Source organism: Natator depressus, chromosome 1 (genome assembly GCF_965152275.1).
Source record: "Natator depressus isolate rNatDep1 chromosome 1, rNatDep2.hap1, whole genome shotgun sequence".
In the NCBI taxonomy this organism is placed as follows: domain Eukaryota; kingdom Metazoa; phylum Chordata; order Testudines; family Cheloniidae; genus Natator; species Natator depressus.
Window position 1 is genome coordinate 32,490,741 of NC_134234.1, and position 25,118 is coordinate 32,515,858.

At 42.7% G+C, this 25,118-nt stretch overlaps 1 protein-coding gene across 1 annotated transcript in view; it reads right to left on the reverse strand.

Moving 5' to 3' along the window:
* Positions 1-20,035, reverse strand: part of TRPC6 (transient receptor potential cation channel subfamily C member 6) — a 176,118-nt gene extending 156,083 nt beyond the window's left edge. The window contains exon 1 of the mRNA XM_074943216.1: positions 19,816-20,035. Within this exon, the coding sequence (XP_074799317.1) occupies positions 19,816-19,958 (143 nt within the window). The 5' untranslated portion in view covers positions 19,959-20,035. The remainder of the gene's footprint in view (positions 1-19,815) is intronic.
* Positions 20,036-25,118: the final 5,083 nt, after the last annotated feature.

The window sequence follows — 25,118 nt, forward strand, 5'->3', positions numbered from 1 at the left end:
AATTAATGTCTGTACAGTAAACTGCTACATACATATTAAATATATTTATGAACTTAAGTAAATGGCAGAAGGCAGACACTAAGAGAGATCCAACCTTTATTTCACAAATCAAACTTCAATACTCTCGAATTCCAGTCTATTTAACCTGCATTAATATTACTCTGCTTTAATTTCTTATCACTACTGTACTCCATTTAAAACTCTATTACTTGAATAGCTGGATGGGACTTGTAATTTAATTTCAGTACTTTACATTACATTCATGCTTTTCAATAGGAGTTAGGATGGTCTTATTCCCCTCTCTCAGTAGTTTCAGATGGTTCCTTCTCCAAGGTTGCAATAATAGGGCACACACGGCATTGTGCTGTGCTCATATAAATTAAGTGATGTTTGAAAAGAACAGGTGTGATCTCTTACTGCTAAAATAAACAATACTTTGGTTTTAAGAAGGCTGGCTGATTACTGTAAACCCCTGGTCACAGACTCCCAGGGAAGATCTGCAGGTACCTGGACTCAGTCAGCCCTGCAGGGGGAAAAATAGTTGATCCATAGGGTACTGTACCCCAGGGCTTGGTCTAAGACTTGGAGAATTTCAGAATGACACTCCAGGAGAGGAAAAAGCACAAGACATAACACCTTGAGGAGGTGCACTCAGAGAAACGAGAAAAGGGACAGAGGTACAGCTAGCCCTGAAACCATAACATTACTATTGAGATCAGTGGAGACAGAATTTCATCCAAGATTTCGAGGAAGGCCATCAAGGAAGTCTTAAGTGCTCCAGGAATTGGTGTTGGTTAATCAGTAGTTGATACTCCTCCCTCTGGATCATTACTGAAACAATACTCCACCTGATTACTAAGGAATATTGTGCTGCTGTATGTGCTCTCTTTCAAATTGGATGTAAAATCAACCACTCAGTCTAACCACTTGAGATCATTAAAAATTCCATGAGAGTGTTTATAAGACTCAAGTCATTAGCCCTAGTATCCCTGACAACTCAGTCTCAAGTAATTACAATCTGGCTACCTATATTCCTCTTGAAGCTTCACTTCTTGGCCAGTAATGTTTTTAAATTGTGCTCTGTAGTTGCAGTATTTCAGACCAGAGGTGGCTGTGGATTAAGAAATCCCTGTTTGTATTTTATATATCAATTTGTTAGGTAAAATCATTATTATTTTATCACACAAAGCAGTGCTGAAGTGTCATTCTCACATCAGTTGCAGTTTAGCTACCAATGTGTTCACATCTGTATGCCACTACATGATTAAGCAGTTTCTGTCCTAAAAGTATTCTGAAATCCTTAGCTGTAGAAATCTGAAAAATGTTGAATTTGTTTCTTACACGTCTCTGGTGCTGAAGAACTTCTGAAGATTGTGTTATTGTTCATTTTTGTTGTTAGACTTGCCCTCAGAAACATTATTAACATCAGCCAAAGAGCCAAGAGAGTCACTTGGGCCATGGCCGGCCCACTTTTTGGCCAGACCAAACCTGAGTGCTGCTGCAACCCTATGCACTAGCTTACATCATCACTTGCTTAAATTTGGAGAAGGGAGGAGCCACCTGAGAGGGAAGAGGAAGGTCAGGCAGGGGCAAATCTGTTCTCCCACCCACACATTCTAGATGACACTTAGCAACTCCTGATAAAGATTTTGTTCAGATACTGAAGTTCTTCTGTCATGGAGTCCTTTGTCTCTCAACTGCTAGTTGTACCAGGACTTTTGTTATTCTTCTGCCACCATATTGGCCATGCTACCATAATTCCTTGGAATGTTATGGGCAGATCCTCAGCTGATATAAATTGTCACAGCTCCATTGACTTTAAATGTGTTACATTAAATGGCAACACAGAAAGTGGCCTACATATTCCAAAGTGATGAGAGATTTGGTCAGTTTTTGGGTGCCCAACTTGAGACACTGGTCACTTTGGAAAATGTATCCCTGTCCCGATAACAATAAACAACAAAGTCAAGCTGGTTGACTTCTGATCATGTCACCACACTCCAACTTTACTTTTCTTAACATCAGTTGCTTTTTTAAATCAAGATTTTACAATCAAGGTCAGGAAAAAAAACATCAAGTACTACATCATACAAAAAAGACAGAAATTAGATGACTACAGATTTTTGCCTCACTTCAGTGGAGAACAGAAACAAATGTTCCTCATAAAATGTCTTGGGTAATTAACAAAAAGATCATGCTAAGAGCTATAGGAAAAAGAAGATAAAGAGAGATATTGCTGCAATCCAAACTTTGGCCTTTTTGAATCAGAATTGTCAGATGTTTTAGTCAGAACTGGAAAGCAAATGTCTCAGGGCTAATTTTTTATTATTATTATTGTTTTATTTACTTCCAAGTGGTATGTTCTATGCTATTTTTATTAAAGTGCTCAAGCAAAACTTGCCCTCTCTCACTATCTCCCTGCGACTCTGATTGTATTGAAATCAGTTCAGTTCCACCTCATTGATGGGGTGGGGCATAATACCTGGATTTCCAGCAGTAGTCTGCACCCCCTATGCACTGCACAGCAGAACTCCAAGACAATTCTATGTGCCCTAATACAAAGGGTATGTATGGAGGTGGGCAGGTAAGTTAATGACCATGCAGATCCAATGGCAATTTCTGTTTTGCATAGTAGAAACTGTCAGGACATAGGATTAGCCTTCTGAAAATTTCACCAGCTTGTTTGTATCCATCTATATTCACTTCTTAAGAGCCTGTTCTCCTTTATATGTTCCCAAAATAAAACTACATCATAGCCTTTACATTATCATTCCAAAGCACTGACCTCCACTTCATGTAGCGTGGAGCCAAAGGAAAGTGATTTATGAAATTTAGTGCCAAAGAACATAATCTAATGAAGCTAGCAAAGAAAACCATGAAAGGCACAGGTGCTGGCTTCCTCCTTGCCCTGGGGGTGCTCAATCCCTGCTCCACCCCAGGCCCCGCCCCCACTCCACCCCTTCCCCCAATTAATTCCCAACCAAGATTCAGAGCTCAAGCAGTCACTGCACTCTGTGAGCATCTCAGCCCATTTAAATGGTGGGCCACAGAGGGGAAATACAGGTGCAGTTACCTTGAAACTGTAATAGGAATATCAGGAGCAAATGCTCTGGGTCTGATCCTTTGGAAGCCAGTGGGAATTGAGAGTGCTCAGAATCTCAGAGGATTGGGCCCTAAATGCTGAACTATATGAATAATGGAGCACTGGCGTAAATGAAGTAAGAAAACTTTACAATTATCCTTTTCAGCTAACCACAACCTCTCTGGAGTAGGTCTGTCCTTTGATGCCATAATGAGAAGTGGTTCTTAATGTGTATGAGGGGATATTTAATCCCTTTATTACAAAGAACACATATACGGTCATCAGATGAGTGTCTTCTTTTTAGGGATTCAGTATCGCAGTTGCTGGATTTATGGGTTATGGAGGAGACTAATCAAATGACATTTTCTTTATGTAATTTCTGTCGGAAATTCTAGCATTGCCACCACTGGAGCTGTGCAGAACTTTAATTGCAAAGCCTGAAGCCATGCAAATTTTAGAGACAAGGGCTGAGCACTCACAACTCCTGTTTTCCCAGCAGGAAGAATCAATGTTCAGGACACTGCAATATCAGATCCGTTGCTTGGTTTAGTGTTTGGATAGGGAAACAAAACTAACAATGGGCTGGATTTCAGACTAAATCAGTTTGGAATAACAAATATTTTGTCAAAATTGGAAGTGAAACCATTACTTTATTCAAAAGTTCAACAACTGAGCATTATGATTTGTCATGTGATTTCACAACAAATGGCCACCTGAAGCTTGGTAAATTATAAGGGCCAAATTTTCAAAAGCACTCAGCATTGGCCTCACTCTGTTTCCATTGACATCAATTCCCATGCTTTTCAGGGGGAAAAGAGTAGGGCTAAGGCAGTGTTGAAAGTCCCAACCCTAAGTCTTCTGGACCATTTGTTGACTGAGCTTACTCTCATGTGATCAGAAGTGATAATCACACACTTATATCAGGGCTTTCACTGAGACAGGGTTTGCTACCTAAGTTCTGTGATTCCATAGTTTCCAGTGCACCCCTATAAAAACAAAAACCTCAACTCAATTAAAATATTTTATAAATTCATACAAGGCCATACTGGGTCAGACCAGTGGTCCATCTAGCACAGCATCCTGTCTTCTGATAGTGGCCAATGCCAGATGCTTCAGAAAGAATGAACGAAACAGGGCAATCCACTGAGTGATCTATCTTCTGTCATCTGTTCCTGCTCCTGGCAGTCAGAATTTTAGGGACACCCAGAGCATGGGTTTGAGTGCCTGACTATCTTGGCTAATAACCATTGATAGACCTATCCTCCACGAACTTACCTAATTCTTTTTTTAACCCAGTTATACTTTTGGCCTTCACAACATCCTCTGACAATGAGTTCTACAGTTGTGCATTGTGTAAAGAAATACTTCCTTTGTTTTGTTTTAAACCTGCTGCCTATTAATTTCATTTGGTGACCCCCGGTTCTTGTGTTATGTGAAGAAGTAAATAACTCTCCTTATTTACTTTCTCCACATCATTTGTGATTTTATAGACCTCAATCAGATCCCTCCTTAGTCATCTCTTTTCTAAGCTGAACAGTCCCAGTCTTTTTAATTTCTTCTCATATGGAAGCTATTCCATACCCCTCATCATTCTGTTTTTCCAATTCTAATATATCTTTTTTTGAGACGGGGCAATCAGACCTGCATACAGTACTCAAAGTGTGGGTGTAATTTGGATTTATATAGTGACATATTTTCTGCTTTATTCCCTTTCCTAATAGTGCCTAACATTCAGTTAGCTTTTTTGACTGCCACTACACATTGAGCGGATGTTTTCAGAGAACTATCCTCAGTGATTCCAAGATCTATTTCTTGAGTGGTAACTGCTAATTTAGACCCCATCATTTTGTATGTATAGTTGGAATTATGTTTTCCGGTGTGCATTACTTTGCATTTGTCAAAACTGAATTTCATCTTCCATTTTGTTGCCCAGTCACCCAGTTTTGTGAGATCCCTTTACAATTCTTCACAGTCAAATTTGGACTTAATTATCTTGAGTGATTTTGTATTGTCTGCAAACTTTACCACCTCATTGTTTAACCCTTTTCCCAGATCACTTGTGCATATGTTGAACAGCACTGGTCCTTGTACAAATCCTTAGGAGACCCCATATTTACCTCCCTTCCCTGTGGAAACTGACCATTTATTCCTACCGTTTATTTCTTGATTTAACCAGTTAATGAACCATGAGCGGACCTCCTCTCTTATCCCATGACTGCTTAGTTTGCTTAAGAGCCTTTAGTGAGGGCCTTGTCAAAGGTTTTCTGAAAATCCAAATACACTATATCCACTGGATCACTCTTGCCCATGTGCTTGTTGACACACTCAAAGAATTCTAATAGATTGGTGAGGCATGATTTTCCTTTACAAAAGCCGTGTTGACTCTTCCCCAACAAATTATGTTCATCTATGTGTCTGATCATTCTCTTCTTTATTATCTTTCAACCAATTTGCCTGACACTGAAGTTAGGCTTCCTGGCCTGTAATTGCCAAGATCACCTCCAGGGCCTTTAATAAAAAAAATTGGCATCACATTAGCTATCCGCCAGTCATCTGGGACAGTGGCTGTTTTAAGCAATAGGTTACATACCACTGTTAGTAGTTCTACAATTTCATATCTGAGTTCCTTCAGAACTCTTGGGAGAATACCATCTGGGCCTAGTGACTTATTACTGTTTAATTTATCAATTTGTTCCAAAGCCTCCGCTAATGACACCTCAATCTGGAACAGTTTCTCAGATTTGTCACCTAAAAAGAATAGCTCAGGTACAGCAATCTCCCTCCCAGTGAAGACTGAGACAAAGAATTCATTTTGCTTCTCTGAAATGACCTTGTCTTCACTGAGTGCTCCTTTAGTATCTCAATCATCCAGTGGTCCCACTGGCAGGCTTCCAGCTTCTGATGTACTTAAGTTTGTTGCTGTTTGTTATTATTTATATTATGGTAGCCTCCACACCATGTGTGTATGCAAACATGTGTGTGTATGTGATACACTTCAAAATCCTTGGGGAAGATGCCAAATATTAGATTACTACTATTTAGGAGGCCTAAGGCCTGAATACACAAAACAGTCCTAACAAAGTTTAGTACTTGGATTTGGATATTCTAATTATATCTAAAAGTAAGGTGATGGGTTGACCTTTAAAAAGAAATGAGGATTTGTCTGCAGTATATCTGGATATGCATAGCACAGGCAATCCCTCACACTAAAAAAAGCACAGTGCATTCATCAAAAAGAGGAAGCCCTCCATTTTCAAGGGGGCCTAATCAGCTAGTTATAATTCTGAAATACCAGCAAAATATCAGAAAGCTTTTGCACCAAATTAATCTGAGTTTAAAATCCCTGATGGGGATGAATAGAAAAATCAGGGAAGCAAGAACTAGAGCCAACTGGCAAACTGGTAGAGAAATATAATGCTAATACCTCTTCTAGTAAACTGCTATCTTCACAGATGGGTGATAATGCCCCAGCCTGCAGCCTATGCAGAGAACTGGTCCACCAGGCAAATGCCCAGTTGTCATGTGACCCATTCTGATTCTGGTGAGGCAGATCAGGGATCCAGACACCAGAGGATGACAAGGGGGAGACAGGAGGATAACTGTGTTGCTCACCTGAGCTCAATGTGTCCAGTGCCCAGTTCTGATGTGAGCGGTGAAGCACACACAAATCCTGCATCAGTGAATTCCCAAGATGTCATGGCTAAAGGAGACATAAATGTGAGCTCTTTTCCTTCTTTTTAAATAATGACTCAACTGGCCTAAACAAGTAATGTGTTCTGCTGTCAACAGAGAGTTGGCCAGGGCCTGATAAAATACATGTGAGCTCCTCCATCTGGGTGGTCTAGCAAGATTCCCATTGACTTCAGTATTCTTAGGATTTCACCCTGGAAGATCACGGTACCGCTGGTTGTAGGAGACACAAGATCCTTGCTTAAACATTATCAGGACACTGTGTGTAAACTTCCACTGCCATTGCCTAATCTCTGACTGTTCTGTGAAAAGAGGACTTTCATTTCCAGGACAGGCAGTGGATTCTTTCTTGGAGCACTGGACTTTGTCTGGGGTTCACTCCTTGGTGTCCCCATCTGGATGCCTTGTTTTGACTCTGTGACATGTTCCCCCGCCTCTCCCATTCCTGTTTAATTTTTTGTCCCCTATAATCTCTTGAGTTCTGACTTCTGTGACCCTTCCCACACCTGAGGTGGTGGGCCTTCAAGTTATTAAATAGACTGGCAACTTTAATCCATCCACCATCCCACCCTCCCATCCATTGAACCATGCAGGTTCTCACTGGCACGCATCACTAGTATCTGAGCATTTTCCAACAATCTCACTCCTTCTTCCTTCCCTGCTGGCAGAAGGCAGGCTTAGATTTGTTTTGCTTTTAATTATTGCTGTATATAGGAGAGTAGGACTGTGGGCATGACTAAGGGTACTATTGCAGGAATGTTTGAGCAAAGAGACAGATGTTGGGTTGTGCATTTGGTTCTGAGTGATACAAGGTTATTACTACACTATTTGTCATTCTTATTTCATCTGACAGTTTAGTTCATAACCACCAAAACCACATTTAAAAAAAAAAAGCACTCCATATGTAGTAGAAACCCCACCCAGCAGGTCCATCCCACAGTAATGGATTTTTTGTCTAATTTAGTGAAATTTTCTTTATGGAAGTAAGTGACTAACAGTTCCTGTAAGAACCATGCAAGCAGGGAGCTATATAAATTTCCCAAACAGCTTTGACAATGCATCTAAATCCTGATCTGCAACACCCAAGCTATTCCACTAGTAAGGCTCAAGAATCTGATCCCATTCTACATTACTTGTGAAAAGTAACAGGAGCTTATTTTTGGATGTGTTCAAATATCTTTCCCTCAGTGCCCCACCAAACTGCATTCACCATCATTCTACTAAAAGGAATGATATGCTGAAGACATTTTGAAATGAATACAGAAAATAAACTGGGATTCAATAAGCCACCACCACATTGTTTCTCATAATTTCTTGCACAATTCCTGAAAAGTATTCTTGATTTAACTACTTAAATTGTCAGTGCTTAACAAATAATAAAATAATTATACTACTTTGAGATCAAAATGCTAATCCATGCTAGAGAAAACTGAATAAAATGTAATTCTCACTAATATTTTGTCCATATTTAATCATCATAACTTCTATTTGAATACATCCTACTATCCCAAAGCCCTTTAAGCTACTGTAGAGTAGACTGCACACACATGTGCACCATACATGCACATCAGTGAACTGAAGCCATCTCTGAGGTTCCTGTCCAACGTTACACAGCACTTTGGGGCAGGAAATTAACAATGTTCTAGCCCAGTAAAATTACAGCGACAATGTAGGTAGGCAGAATGTAATTACTCAAACTTTTCTTCAGTCATGTCCCCTATGCTGAGGCACAAAGGCCATGAGGAAGGTGACAAAGCCATCAGGCTGACTCACCTTCACCCAGGGATTTCCATTGCTCTACAGGTTTCAGAGCAGCAGCAGTGTTAGTCTGTATTCGCAAAAAGAAAAGGAGTACTTGTGTGCATCCGATGAAGTGAGCTGTAGCTCATGAAAACTTATGCTCAAATAAATTTGTTAGTCTCTAAGGTGCCACAAGTACTCCTTTTCTCATTGCTCTACAGGAATTCTCTAGATTGCCGCTTATAACAGCTTTCCACACAAAGCAGTTTGGGGAAGGTGTGTAGCAAAAATTGGTCCTTGTTATTAACACTGATAGTGCAAACATGAACTATACTGTGTGTGCACAGTATTTCTCACCATTCCACTCCTCCATCCAAACTTAGCAAATCACATATACTTACATACCAAGCTCGACATCTTAAAAACATAATTCTTTTTGTTTAGAGAACAGACTTGTTTTGTATTTCAGTAACCATATGAAAATCTATCTATGTAAATGTACATTGTTCATAAGATTCTACAGTGCATTTAAGTAAATTCTACAAATAAACTGCTGAAAGTCAGACCAGATGGATTATTAATTTTATCATAACTCAGACTACTTGATGAATGACCTCCTATTTATCTGCATAAATTCAATTTGACAATACATATTTACCAATAATACACCGGTGCTTAACATGTAATAACCACCTTCCTCACCAAGTAGAACATACAGGGCTCAACTTGCCTCCTGCTGATGCACTGGTGTGCAATTTACAGCCCCCTGTACCAGCAGGAGCAGCTGCACCGAAGGGCTATGCTTACACAGCACTCTCACTGGATTCAATCATTTCAAAGAGCATTTACAGGAGGACTCCATAGAATATTCCCTGGTGGAGGCCACTCAAGGGATTTGTTGGAACAGAGCATTTAGAGGAATCCTGGCTACACCCCTCACCCTGGCTATAATAATTCACTTTTGGGGCTATGCTGTATGGCTCTATGGCCCTACTGAGGTGTGATGATACTTGCAACAGGCCTCTGATTTTCTGAGGCAAAGTGGATAGTGTTGGCCTGAAATCCTTCCTCCACTGCCCCTAAAGAACGACTGAAGCATGAGCCTCCATTTCAGCTTCGAGCCACAGAAAACTTTCTAGTTTATCTCTCTTCTCATTTTTTGATGGGAGAGTAAATACAAGACAACCAAAGACATTTAGAGCTCTTGGTGTAAAAGGAGAATCTGCCACGCCTTTTGAAAATATGTGACCGTTTTGCTAATGCTTTTTTGAGATATTTGTAAGAGGGCATAGCATCTCAAAGCCTCTAAGCAGCAAGACTGGCACTGTCGGATACAGCTGCCATATTGCACCATACTCCCCAAAGTGATTAGGTCTAATGAAGAGTCTGAAAGATAATTTTACAGCGTATTTCAAGCAGAGTAGTTGAGAATGGAAATAAAACTGATGCCAGGGGAGTAGCTGACACTATTAAATTGCATTCAGTGAAATTACACGTTTTGCTCAACATATATAGGGGTTAGAAATATGCATTGACCTTAACGTTGCCTACAAATTACCTGATTTGAAAACTGCTGAAACCAAGGAACAAGCTGTGCCTTCAGACAGTGATAAAATTCAAAACTCTTCTCTTTTTAATGTGATATTCTGCTTGCTTTACAGCTCATCTTTTAGTGCACACTTGTTTCTCCACAGATTTACAAGAAAGTGTATTTTTTGCAATTCAAATTGTTTTTAAAAACTTGAATAAGCAATATAAACAGATTGGACAGACATCTTCATTTTGGCTGGGTCTGCAATGAATTATTGTTATTGACCCATTATTGACCCTACAAGTAATTATTACAATGAATTATTATTCAGCTTCAAAATGTACTTACATGTACAGTCATTATCACATCAGATAGCACATCTGCATCTAGATTGGGATTAGACTCCAAACCTAATTCTCAGTCCTGTTTTCCATCTGCAAGACAAGGCTGCCTGCCAATGAAATACTGTCTGCAGCCTGATCTATAGATTATATATTTATTATATTGATTACTTTAGAATTCCAAGTTTGAGGGTTGACTGGTTCTCTTCCCAAGATCAGGCCCAGTATTATTAAAATTTCTATATAGTTGTGAACCCCAATGTGCAGGGTTGCAACACTCACACTATAGAAACTCTCCTATATTTACAATAATGTATTAATACATTTAGCAAAGTCACGAACACTCCAGCTCAGTAAGGGAGATAGAGAGAATGCAAAATGTACCTTTGAAATCCATATACACCGCTACCCCGATATAACACTGTCCTCGGGAGCCAAAAAATCTTAACGCTTTATAGGTAAAACCGCGTTATATCGAACTTGCTTTGGCCTCAAGCATTTCCGTTATTAATAGTCACTTCCCACCCCCGACTGACCCCTCAGAACCCCCGACCCATCCAACCCCTCCCCCCACTCCCTGTACCCTGACTGCCCCGACCCCTATCCACACCCCTGCCCCCTGACAGCCCCCCCCCCAGGACTCCCACGCCCTATCCAATGCCCCCGTTCCCCCTCCCCTGACCACCCCGCCCCCAGAACCTCCGAACCATCCAATCCCCCCTGCTCCCTGTCCCCTGACCGCCCCCCGAGACCCTCTGCCCCTTATCCAACCCTTTGGCCCCGGCCTGGCACCCTTAACACACCACTCAGAGCAGTGTGTCGGAGTCAGACACGCTGACATGCTGATCCACCGGAGCGCGCAGCCCCGCCCCCCCAGAGTGCTGCTTTACCATATTACATCTGAATTCGTGTTATATTGGGTCGCGTTATATCGGGGTAGAGGTGTACTCACACCATCCCTTGCAGAACAACCTGAAATGTTAGCCATTATCTTCCTTATCACCATCATCTTCCTGCTCATCACCAATGGTCATCATTCTGGCACCTCCCAAGAGCTACATCTCTGTCAGCTACCGCCCACAGACTAGAATACAACTTTAATATGTTACACTGTCGCCACCAAGTCTAATGCATATTCACTAGGAGTTTCTCCCCTCTTCCTTATTTGTATTTCTTCATTCTACTAATGTTGGGGTGTCCTTCTTCTATAGGTTAGTATATCAGTGATCTCAACTTATTATCATATAGATGAATTCTTTGCCACGGCATTCTTGTGGTCAGTCATCTGAGGATATTAACTCATGTTCCTGTGGTTGACTGGTGTCATTATGGACAAACTTCAAAATTCACCCTTACACATTCTATTCAGCTCCCCAAAACTTGGGGGTTTCCTTCAGGATGTTTATCTGTGCCAAAGTTCATAGGCCTTAAGCTTTATGCTAACTGCTAAAACTAATGTCTTACAGGATACAGGCCTATAGGTTCCTGGTATTACTTCTGAATATAATAAAGGCAGAATATAATGAAGGCAAGGCAATGAATATAATGAAGACAAGCTATCCCAATGGGCTACAGGCACCAGAGGAACAATAACCCAAACATTTGTACTTCAGCAAACTTTTTAAATACATATAGGTCACTATATATCTTTTGATTCTTTAAAGGGACAGAATGACTCCAGAGGAAGAGTGTCCACTCATCTACCATTCCAAAAATATAACCATGCAAGAGGACACCAAATTCAAAAGGCCTTCTTATCTACATATTTTTGGAGACAGTCTGAAGTGTGTTTTTTCCACCAAAAGGTTTGGAGATTGTTCTAAACTTAAAGAGAAGTGGATATTTTAGGCTGAAACCAGAGCTCAAATATGGGGTATTATGCCACACAGACTACTCCTGCTATGAGTTTAAAAAATTTTTTTCTTGAAAATTGCAGCATGCTATCCCTTTTTGATTCCAGTACCAATGCTGTGTGAGACACAGCAGGCAGCTGCTAGTGGAATTGAAGGTATTCTGAGGAGGAACAAAGGGATAATCCTCTACAGTCTTCTGCTGTTTTATTGTGTCTCAGTTCCAATGTGGTTACAGTGCTGCTACAAGGGAACAGTGTGGTTTAAGTGCACAACTATTTCCCCTTACTCTTGGAGAGCAATGTTCTCCCGAGTGACTTGCTGGTTAGGAACTTTGCTACTTCTCTCTTGCAATTATTATCTAGTGGTGCTAGAACCTCAGGGTGGGAATTTCAAAAGTGCTTAGATCAGAGGGACTTAGGTGCTTAACTCCTTTAGGCTCTTATAGAAATCTCTCACTAAATTTCTGTCTCTGGGAGCAGTAAACTTTACACAATAGCCTTTTAACTGTCAAACTTTTCACCTTTTTCCCTCTCAGCACTAGCAGGGACCACAATATTTGCATATAATCTCGCCTCACTTTCTCACTCTGTTTATCCTTTTACAAGGGCTCTCACTTTCTATAGATAGTGACTGATCATCTCTACAGTTCCAAGTATTGATCTGTTTTCATTCACTTTTTTCATTGTGTAGTGTTATTTCCCCTCTGTCGAAATTCCTTCCTTCTCTGCCCTATGCATAAGCCAAGATTCCATAAAAATATTTGATCTGACTTATAAGAAAGGTAATAGCTGCCTTTGATATGGTAAAGCCATTCTCAGGACAGATGCTGTATGTAGGATTCTCAGTATTATAATAAAATACATTGTGGCAGATACAAAGCATCACCTATATTCCCTTTGCTAGCTAATAGTACTGAAGCTCAAGTTTAGCCTCAAGTTTAGTAGGTCTGGCATGTGATGCTTTTTCTAGACATAGCACTAGCTGTAATGCTGAACTAGTGTGTGCCAGTTTAATATTTTCAGTTATTTTACAATTCATATGTACTTTCCTAATAAAGCACAATAGGCCTAATTCAGCCCAAATTTAAGCAGGCATAATCCCCTGAAGGCAAGGCAGCTGCATCCATTTATGCTGACACTCAATTTGGCCCAATGTGTCAGAACTCAAAAAAATTGATTTACAGGACTTTATAGAAATATGTCATGACCAAGGTATCATCACTAAAGTCTTTGACATTCATTATGCCCCAAAAAGGAACCTGTTTGTACTTTAAAAAATATTAAAGTAATTGTCTTCTATGACGAGATAACTGGTTCTGTGGATGAAGGAAAAAAGTGGACGTGTTATTCCTTGACTTTAGCAAAGCTTTTGATATGGTCTTCCATAGTATTCTTCCCAGCAAATTAAAGAAGTATGGGCTGGATGAATGGACTATAAGGTGGATAGAAAGCTGGCTAGATCATTGGGCTCAATGGGTGGCGATCAATGGCTCCATGTCTAGTTGGCAGCCGGTATCAAGCAGAGTGCCCCAAAGGTTGGTCCTGGGACCGGTTTTGTTCAATATCTTCATTAATGATCTGGAGGATGGTGTGCATTGCACCCTCAGCAAGTTTGCAGATGACACTAAACTGGGAGGAGTGGTAGATAAGCTGGAGGGTAGGGATAGGATAGAGAGAGACCTAGACAAATTAGAGGATTCGGCCAAAAGAAAGCTGATGAGGTTCAACAAGGAAAAGTGCAGAGTCCTGCACTTAGGACGGAAGAATCCCATGCACTGCTCCAGACTAGGGACCAAGTGGCTAGGCAGCAGTTCTGCAAAAAGGGGCCTTGGGGTTACAGTGGACGAGAAGTTAGATATGAGTCAACAGCGTGCCCTTGTTGTCAAGAAGGCTAACAGTATATTGCGCTGTATAAGTAGGAGCACTGCCAGCAGATCCAGGGACGTGATCATTCCCCTCTATTCGGTGTTGGTGGGGCCTCATCTGGAGTACTGTGTCCAGTTTTGGGCCCCACACTACAAGAAGGACGTGGAAAAACTGGAAAGAGTCCAGCGGAGGGCAACAAAAATGATTAGGGGGCTGGAGCACATGACTTATGAGGAGAGGCTGAGGGAACTGGGATTATTTAGTCTGCAGAAGATAAGAATGAGGGGGGATTTGATAGCTGCTTTCAACTACCTGAAAGGGATGGATGGATGGATCTAGACTGTTCTCAGTGGTAGCAGATGACAGAACAAGGAGTAATGGTCTCAAGTTGCAGTGCGGGAGGTTTAGGTTGGATAGTATGAAAAACTTTTTCACTGGGAGGGTGGTGAAGCACTGGAATGCATTACCTAGGGAGGTGGTGGAATCTCCTTCCTTAGAGGTTTGTAAGGTCAGGCCTGACAAAGCCCTGACTGGGATGATTTAGTTTGGGACTGGTCCTGCTTTGAGCAGGGGGTTGAACTAGATGATCTCCTGAGGTCCCTTCCAACCCTGATATTCTAGGATTATCTATGAATAAAGGTTGTCAAGCAATCTGATTCAAAGCAAATCTGATCGATATAAGGAGTTTGTTCCCAGAAAATACAAACTCCTTTGTAATGTATAAACCAAGTTTGGATCAGTAGCTGCACCATTTATCTAGCCCTGTTATGGAATAAGGGAAGGTAAATGATGAGAGTGAATAAATTCTTTTAAACAGGAATGTCTCTTTCTGTTAAGCAAAGAATCAGACACTGTTAAAGACGCTATATACTAAGGCCCCTGATCCTGCAAACATGTACATATATACTTAACCTTACAATCATGTGCAGATCCACTGATTCAAAAGTGTTTTAATGTGGTGTTTGCGGGATTGGGGCCTTAAATTGTAAACACAATGAACAGTTTAAAGACTTCTAAAATAACTGTTTAAATAAAACAGTCCAAACATTAGAGGACCTTGAAATTTACATATTGCATATTCTCAAAGCAATACAAACTCTGTAAAAAGGCTTGACATGCACAGAATGATCACTAGAGGAAAACTTTTCCCGAAGGTTAGCACACTTTCTTCACACTTTCAAAGTGCTAATCATGTTACACGTTATGCCATTAATTGTGTTATTCTACAGTTACAGTGAGAAGGGAGTTTTCTCAGTTCTTACTCAGGCACAGCTTCTATGGACTTCAGTGCTAGCTTTTCTTCAGTAAGGAATGAGAAATCATGGAAGTGTAGGACTGGAAGGGGCTCGAGAGATCATCTAGTCCAGTCCCCTGCATTCAAGGCAGGACTATGTAACAACTAGACCATCTCTGACAGGTGTTTGTCTAACCTGTTCTTAAAAACCTCCAGTGATAGAGATTCAACAACATCCCTAAGCAATTTGTACCAGTGCTTAATGACTAATGATTTACTCAGGACTAAGGTAGAACGGCCACATTCCAGCTGAGTGCCCTAAACACTGGGCTATATAGTTGGTTGGTCAGTCTCTCCTTCCCAATTTTTAGTTATTTATACAAAGTGCAGCAGCTCCAACAGAAGAGATTGTGTTCTGATGGGGAATGAACACAAATGTCAAAACCTTGAAATTTTTCACAAAATGAAATTCTTGCTTTCCAGCCAGCCCCTCTTACAAGAATTTGTTTAAGGAATTTAGTAAAAGTTACAGATGCTCCATATCACTGAGGAACAAGCCCTCAGTGTACATTTTTACCTCTGAAATAAGTGAATTATTACCAGTAATATACTGATCAAGATTAATGATGACATTATTAGAGTAAGTAGCAGTTTTACTTCAAACACACTGTCAGCATTGTAGTCTGAAATTCCCATAAAAAGAGTACCGTGTCTTCATTTAAGACATTAAGTGTCCACTTTTGTTCCACAGCTCAAGCCATTTCACCTTGTGCAATGCAATTGAGATGAAGGAAACTTAGATTATTACCTTTAATTCAGGTGATAAAGAGAGCCTGAAATGAAATTAATTATTGCCTTTCTTCTTTTAATCAACAACACCCATGCTGACAACTTCACAAGCTTATATGTTAGGAATCCAAAAGTGAATCTTATAAATAAATAAATAAATACAGTTAGATACCCTGACTCTATTCCACAACAATCACAACCCTTATCCTATCTGACCCTGAAGGATAGACAATTCAGAAAATTTATTTTCCTAGGGCCCAATCCTGTGAGGTGCTTGAAGCCTGACACTCTCACAGAAGTCAATGGGGAAATACCACTTGGGAGGCACACAGCTTGTAGGACTGACTCTCTAAATTGTTGATATCATAAATGCTGCAGCTACCTCTTCAGCTGCTGACTTAGTATTTTCTGTTTATATTTTATATACATCACTACTGGAAGATGAAAAAAACACATCACCCTGTCTCTTGAGATAAGCACACAGTGCCAGGTAATTTATGTTTACAGTATAATTAAAGGCATAACTGGAATTCATCTGATAATAAATTTGAGAAAAATAGGAAACTGAAGAAATATTTTGTTTTACAAACTTACTAACGGGAATTACTGTTGCATAGTGTAACATATAGCACTCTCTGTATTCTATATATTTACCAAGAACATACCTTTGTCATCTGGCTCTACGTACCTTGTTAAATATAAAGAAACTGCCAATAACGAACAGATGAACACAAAGGTCTTGATCCTGTCAAGACTTACACAGAGGATTTACTTTATGCACTTTGAGTAGTCCCACTGACTTCAGAAAAGGAACTCAGTGTAAGGCTAAGCATGTGCTTATGTTTTTGGAGGATTGGAGCCTTAACTAGTAATCTAGCTAATTTAAAGCATACAAGTAACTGTACTCCACTAGCCCCAGTGACAGCCGGGCTTTCTTGTCAATTTCACAGCTCTAGCATGGAGCCATGAAATTGACAAGAATGACAGCCAACAGCCCATGTAAATAAGACAGCGCCTACACCAACTGTGTTGCCCTAACTACACCAACATAAGCCCTACACCTCTGGTGCAGATGGAGTTGTTATGTCGGTGTAGTAGGGCTTACATGGGCAGGAGCAAGACTGTAGCGTGTACACGGACATAATTTGGTCAACATAAGCTGCCTTTTGTCGACCTAACTCTGTAGTGTAGACCAAGCCTAGGTTACAGTTTGTTTGGTAATGCAACTTACTCTGACCATCTCTCTGCACTATATGACAAGTGCTAAATTGTATCTCATATTTACTTACTTGGAGCTTCTGGTAGGGAGAGGGGAGTAACAAAAGAAGGGAGAGGAATCTTCCCACAGGTCAAATACAAAAGTGGGTAACAAAAACTTTGTAACACAGCACCTTTAACTTATCCTTCTTCAGATATCGTGCTGTATTGCTCTGCGTTACAACCCTAGAGCAAAAAGTTTGTAAGTCCTTTTTGTATGTGCACGTGATAGTAAGATCCCCCCCCCCCATTACTGTTTGCCAAAAATGTCCTTAATACAGTGATTGGCTTTGCCAAGAAACATAGTTTGTAAGAGATTAGTAGCTTTATGTTAAAACATTTTACTTTAACACAATAGTTGATGCTAGTTTCTTAAAACTATCTAATTCACTATCACAAAGTATTATACTTTCTCCAAGACCTTCATATTAGCTTAGACACAAATTGAGACTTTCATCATATGATTTACCAGAATAGCACCATAAAACATTGGCTATTATGTGATTCACTGAGGCAGAAAAAACTATTTTAAATATTCAGCTCTAGATATACTAGATATCAGTATAAATATCTAATCCCATTGCTGTCTGAGAGTTTTTCTGACCATTATTCCCTTTCTACACCAGGCTGGTTGATAAATCTTACCTAGGCAAAGTACCATATGTCAGAGGAGGTTGACCAGAGGAATCGGTTAAGTAGTAGAATACATGACGGAGTATGTCAGTTTGAAAGAAAGTTTCTCTTGTAATCAACTGAAATTATAGATTCTTGTCATGTCACATAATATAATCATTTTCCCACTCTGTGTTGCCTCTTCCCTCAGAAACACTACCAAGTGATAACTATACCAGTCACATTGATAATATATAACTAGAGATGTTGTAGGCAATGCATGTATTGCCCTGATTGTTTAAAAAAAAATATTTCTGGAATCTTAGTACTGTAAAAAGTAGAAAAATTAAAGTATAATCTTCTTACACCTGCTAATTTAAAAATTGTAATTCAGTGGCACTCTGAATATCAAATTGCCAAGCCTATATGATTTGGACTGTACATACCAATTGAGAAGATTCTGGCTTTATGAATTAGAATGTAATGTGCACCCAATAAGGACCACTGACCATAGAAGTTACTATGACTATGGAAGACACATTGCAGGGTGTTAATTTTAAACAGACCAACCAGTGCAGTCCATAACATGCTCCATATTTAGTTAAATTTATTCTATTCAGTTAGGACTTTATTTCAGTGCCAGTATAGCAGGGCATATATTACCTTCCATGTCTTTGATTCTGTCTATTCCAATTAACTCATACTCAGTTACTTTTCTCTCTTTTTCTAAAAAAAAACCAATTACAATATACAATTCTACTACGGGAAAGGTGACCAAATTGTTCAGTCCCAGTCTAATCTCCATTTCACCTATCAAATGATGTTCTGTTGCAATGAATGTTAGTAGCAACAAAAAACAAAACAAACAAACAAAAACCCCCACAAACTACAGCTGCCAGATGTCTTTTCTAGAGATATAACATGAGACAAACATACCAAACTAAAACTACCATATCAAAACTAAAAACCATCTCCATTAGCAAACGGTAATATGAAAATGAATGGCACATATGTTCATTTGCTTTTAGAGGACAAACTGAAGCAACCCCTGGTTGAGAGGCCACCGTTCCTAAACCTTGAAAAAGTGTGCGTAACTTTCATTTCAAAACTTAAATAAAGATTGCGAGGATTTCCTGGTAAGGTGGTAGCTGGAGAGTCAGACTTTCTTGTAGCCTCCTCTCCTAGGCATTTGTGAGCAGCCAACCAGTCCCTACCTAGAACGATCAGACGTTGCCTGTTGACTTCAGGGCGCGTCCTAGTGAACCGCGCTGCTGCTTGCGGGAGGGAAAGGACAGGACCCGCTCAGGTAGCGCTGGAGAGCGGGACCCGGATTTTTCACAAGCCTGCTTGTTTTTGTAAACAGGCCGCTTATTTCCTTTTATCCATCATCCCCTCATGAGCTCAGTGCCTGCTCTTCGCGATGCAAACCCAGAGATCAACTACGAACTCCCGAGTATTTGTTTGGTGACCGGCCCCAGCGAGAGGGGGAACCCAGACAGGCCGTGCGCTTGCGGGGCTGCAGACTGTTTCTCGGCCCCCACACCCCCCGCCGGCGCGCCCCACGCCCAGACCCCGCGCATCCCAGGCTACCGCGCCCTGAGGCCGGAGAGGGACCCCCGCTCCCCGCCGCCTGAGTGCCAGCCGGCAGAGGCTCGGTTCCCCGGCCCGCCCCCAACGCGCACCTGCACCTCGCTGCGCTGGGGCAGGGCTGGAAACTCCTGCTGCCGCCCGCCCCCAGCCCCACGCCTGCCGCCCCTCTGCCCCGCGGCCACCCCAGCTCCCCGCCGGAGCCGCGTCCCAGCGCGGGACCCGCTCACTCACACGGGGTAGTAGGCGTAGGGCGGCAGCGGGTTCTCCTCGCACGCCCCCGGGGCCAGGAGCAGGTAGTCCTGGCTGTCGGTCCTCCGGCCCGGCCTGGCCGGGGAGCTGCTCGGCCGCGGCGCGTAGGGCTGGCCGCGGCTCATGCTGTTCCCGGGGGTCTCCGAGCTTCGCGCCGGGGCGTGGACCGGACCCTCGGTTGGGGCTGAGGAGCCGCAGAGACCCGGGCGCCCCCGAAGGCAGCGCCGGCTCTCCCAGCCTGGCACTCCCCTTCAGCCACGCGTCCCGCGCCCGGGTGCCACCGCTCGGCTGCTCCGCTGCCTTGGGGCGGCCGGGCTGGGGCACCGGGCTCCTTCAGGGCCGCTCCCGGGCCGCCATGGAGCCCGCAGAAGAAACACTCGGGCTCCCTCGCTGCCTGGCGTCTCCAGTCAGCGGCCGGAGGGCAGCAGCGCCCCCGGCTCCCTCCACGCCCACAGCCAGGCACGGGGCCAGCAGCCACAACCGCGGCCGCCAGCAGCTCCCAGCCACACTGGCTGAGAGGAGCGAGGGAGCGGAGTGACTATGTCAGTCGGCAACATCCTCCTCCCCAGTCGTCACTGCCCGGCGTTTGGAGCCAGGAGTAAAAGTTTGCACAGCCGCGTCCTGAGCGGTGTCCTCCCTAGAGCTGCGGGAGATCCGCTGCCAACGGGCAAGTGCCCCGAGGAGCTGGAGCTGGAGCTGGGAGGTCTGGAAATGAACATCACCCTCCCGCTATAAACTACCTGCTCCCTGGGTCTAGACGCTACAGTCCCAGGCTGGGAGTGGAGCCCTCCCTTCTCCTTTAATATTGTTCCCTAGGTGATTTGCCTATCAAACTAATATTCTGCTATGGGCAGTGCGCAGGAATTTAAATTTGACCACTTTTGGAGGGGCATGTTAAACCCACGTATTATACCATATCAACACATGCCCATACATCACAGGCACAGAAATAAACAGCAGTATATGCCCCATTTCAAGGAAAAACCCTATGGAGCCATCTGAATAAATGTATGCACAAGTACTTGGTAGTGTGTTGGAGCTCCTGCTGCCCTGGCAGGGACCTTTTGCTCGCTCTCCCTACCAGAGTCCCAGGGCCAGAGGAGTTCACTCTCTCTCCCCACCCTGGCCATGGGCTGGAGGAGCTCTGTGACCCCCCACCCCAGCCAAGAACTTGTGGATACATTTGTTCAGATTTAGTGTGCATAATATGTGTATGTTTAACATGTTGTGGTTGCCTAGGCAAAGGCCCTGAGACCACTCTGCCTCCCTCTTTCCCCAGCTGTGGATTGCTGGAGAAGGAAGAGCACAGCAACTGCTCTGGAGAGAGCACATCATAATGCCACTATATAAATCCATGGTATGCCCACACCTTGAATACAGCATGCAACTCTGGCCACCCTATCTCAAAAAAGACATTAGAATTGGAAAAGGTACAAAGAAGGGCAAAAAAAAAATGATTAAGGGTATGGAACAGTTTCTGTATGAGGAGAAATTAAAAAGTCTGGGCCTGTTCAGCTTGGAAAGGAGACACTAAGAGGGAGTATGATAGAGGTTTATACAATTGTGATTGGTGTCGAGAAAGGGGATAAGAAAGTGTTATTTACTTATTCACATAACACAAGAAGCAGGGGTCACCCAATTAAATCAATAGGCCCCAGATTTAAAACAAACATAAGGAAGTACTTCGTCACACACAATGCGCATTGAACGTTGCCAGGTGATGTTGTGAAGGCCAAAACTAAAAGAGGGTTCAAAAAGAACTAGATAAGTTCATGGAGGATAGAATGGCTATGCCAAGATGGTCAGGGATGCAACCCCCTGCTCTGGGTGTCCCTAGCCTCTGTTTGCCAGAAGCTGGGAGTGGACGACGGGATGGATCACTCAGTGATGACCTGTTCCTTTCATTCCCTCTGAAGCACCTGCTATTGGTCATTGTCAAAAGACAGGATACTGGGCTAGATGAACCATTCATCTGACCCAGTATGGCCATTCTTGTGCTGAGCCTCTAAATCCGCCCACCTATATGAAGGCCCCAGTTGCAAGGAGGAGAGAATAGGGAAATAGCCTCCTGGCTCTGCCACTATTACTGCTACTGCCTCTGCAGCTAATGAGCCTCTTGGCTGATTTTTAAAGCTTTTTCTTTTTATTCCTCTTCTCCTCCTCTCCTTTCCCAGCCCCCACCCCACATTTGCTACTTATTTTAACAGCAACATAACCCTTCTGCCATGTGTTGATGGCAGCAAAAACAGCCAGGTTCAGTGTTATAAGAATTCCCTTAAAGACTTAACTGATGCCAGCTTGAGCATTAATTACTGTATTTGTATATGGACAAGTAATTCATATGAAAACTAATTTAATGTATATATTACTTGTGCATACACAAATACAGTAATTAAACATACCAACATAAAACCCACATATAGATACACATAGATATAGGCACGGACAGACATCCACATATTTTCCCAAGTTACTAGTGTAAAGCCTGTGGCTTGAAGCCTTAGAAACTAAAGAGTTCTCTACTATCTTCTGTTGGCAAAATGGGAAAAGGGTGGCCCAAAGCTGCTTTGACCTCTAGAAGTTTCTCTTGGGGTTTGTAGTTAACTTTTTCCTGTTTTGAACATCTAATTTCTTATTAGCTCAAGGAGGCATGTTCCCCATTCTTGTAATTCTTATAAAGCTTCCAAAGTCAAGAGAGAAGGACAAGAATGGGGGTTCTTTAGACAAATCCTTAAAAACTTCCATGTCATCTGCAGGTTTCATGGAGAGCACAAGCAGATCATCCATTGTATAATCCCCTCTACACTCTTAAGGCATTATTCAATGAGCAGATAGGATTTCTGCAACTGCACAACCAGCTGTTATGCCTACATTTTCATTAGCAAATATAGTTTCAAGCAATTCAAGGTCTAAGATTCAGACTTTTAGGCTAAATTGGACATTGCTTGATATAACATACCTCATTTTCTCCAAGTTAAGGATGAAAAATGATTATTACAAATGGTAATAAAGTTTCAGCTTTGGAATTAGAAGAACAGACCAATAGATAAAAGAACAGGAGTACTTGTGGCACCTTAGAGACTAACAAATTTATTAGCACATAAGCTTTCGTGGGCTACAGCCCACTTCATCGGATGCATAGAATGGAACATATAGTAAGAAGAAATATATATACATACAGCCCTGGTCTACACTAGGAGTTGAGGTCGAATTTAGCAGTGTTAAATCGATTTAACCCTGCACCCGTCCACACAATGAAGCCCTTTTTTTTTACTTAAAGGGCTCTTAAAATTGATTTCCTTACTCCACCCCCGACAAGGGGATTAGTGCTTAAATCGGCCTTGCCGGGTCGAATTTGGGGTACTGTGGACGCAATTAGACGGTATTGGCCTCCAGGAGCTATCCCAGAGTGCTCTATTGTGACCGCTCTGGACAGCACTCTCAACTCAGATGCACTGGCCAGGTAGACAGGAAAAGGCCCGCAAACTTTTGAATTTCAGTTTCCTGTTTGCATGGTCACCTGCAGCTTGCCACGCAGGCCAGAGCTCATCAGCAGAGGTGACCATGCAGAGCTCATCAGCAGAGGTGACCATGATGGAGTCTCAGAATCGCAAAAGAGCTCCAGCATGGACCGAACAGGAGGTACGGGATCTGATCGCTGTATGGGGAGAGGAATCCGTGCTATCAGAACTCTGTTCCAGTTTTCGAAATGCCAAAACATTTGTCAAAATCTCCCAGGGCATGAAGGACAGAGGCCATAACAGGGACCCGAAGCAATGCCGCGTGAAACTTATGGAGCTGAGGCAAGCCCACCAGAAAACCAGAGAGGCAAATGGCCACTCCAGGTCAGAGCCCCAAACATGCCACTTCTATGATGAGCTGCATGCCATTTTAGGGGGTTCAGCCACCACTACCCCAGCTGTGTTGTTTGACTCCTTCAATGGAGATGGAGGCAACACAGAAGCAGGTTTTGGGGATGAGGAAGATGATGATGATGATGAAGTTGTAGATAGTTCACAGCAAGCAAGCAGAGAAACCGGTTTTCCCGACAGCCAGGAACAGTTTCTCACCCTGGACCTGAAGCCAGTACCCCCCAAACCCACCCAAGGCTGTCTCCCGGACCCGCCAGGCGGAGAAGGGACCTCTGGTGAGTGTACCTTTTAAAATACTATACATGGTTTAAAAGCAAGCATGTTTAATGATTAATTTGCCCTGGCATTTGCGGCTCTCCTGGCTGTACTCCCAAAGCCTTTGTAAAAGGTTTCTGGGGAGGGCAGCCTTATTCTGTCCACCAGGGTAGGACACTTTACCACACCAGGCCAGTAGCACTTACTCGGGAATCATTGTAGAACAAAGCATTGCAGTGTATGTTTGCTGCAGTTCAAACAACATCCGTTCTTTATCTCTCTCTGTTATCCTCAGGAGAGTGATATCATTCATGGTCACCTGGTTGAAATAGGGTGCTTTTCTTCAGGGGACATTCAGAGATGGCCATTCCTGCTGAGCTGTTTGCCTGTGGCTGAACAGAAGTGTTCCCCGCTCTTAGCCACGGGGAGAGGGGAGGTGGGAGGGGCTAGCCACGTGGTGGGGGGAGGCAAAATGAGACCTTGGAATGAAAGTACATCTGCTGTGTATGTAATGTTAACAGCAAGGTTTACCGTGAAAGAGTGTACCCATTGTTCTATAAAATGTGTCTTTTTAAACACCACTGTCCCTTTTTTTTTTCTCCACCAGCTGCATGTGTTTCAAGGATCACAGAATCTTCTCCTTCCCAGAGGCTGATGAAGATTAGAAGGTGAAAAAAACGCACTCATGTTGAAATGTTCTCTGAGCTCATGCTGTCCTCCCACACTGACAGAGCACAGACGAATGCATGGAGGCAGACAATGTCAGAGTGCAGGAAAGCACAAAATGCCCAGGAGGAGAGGTGGCGGGCTGAAGAGAGTAAGTGGCAGGCTGAAGAGAGGGCTGAAGCTGAAAGGTGGCGGCAGCGTGATGAGAGGAGGCAGGATTCAATGCTGAGGTTGCTGGAGGATCAAACTAATGAGCTCCAGCGTATGGTTGAGCTGCAGGAAAGGCAGCAGGAGCACAGACCGCTGCTACAGCCCCTGTGTAACCAACCGCCCTCCTCCCCAAGTTCCATAGCCTCCTCACCCAGACGCCCAAGAACGCAGTGCGGGGGCCTCCAGCCACCCAGCAACTCCACCCCAGAGGATTGCCCAAGCAACAAAAGGCTGGCATTCAATAAGTTTTAAAGTTTTAAACTTTTAAAGTGCTGTGTGGCC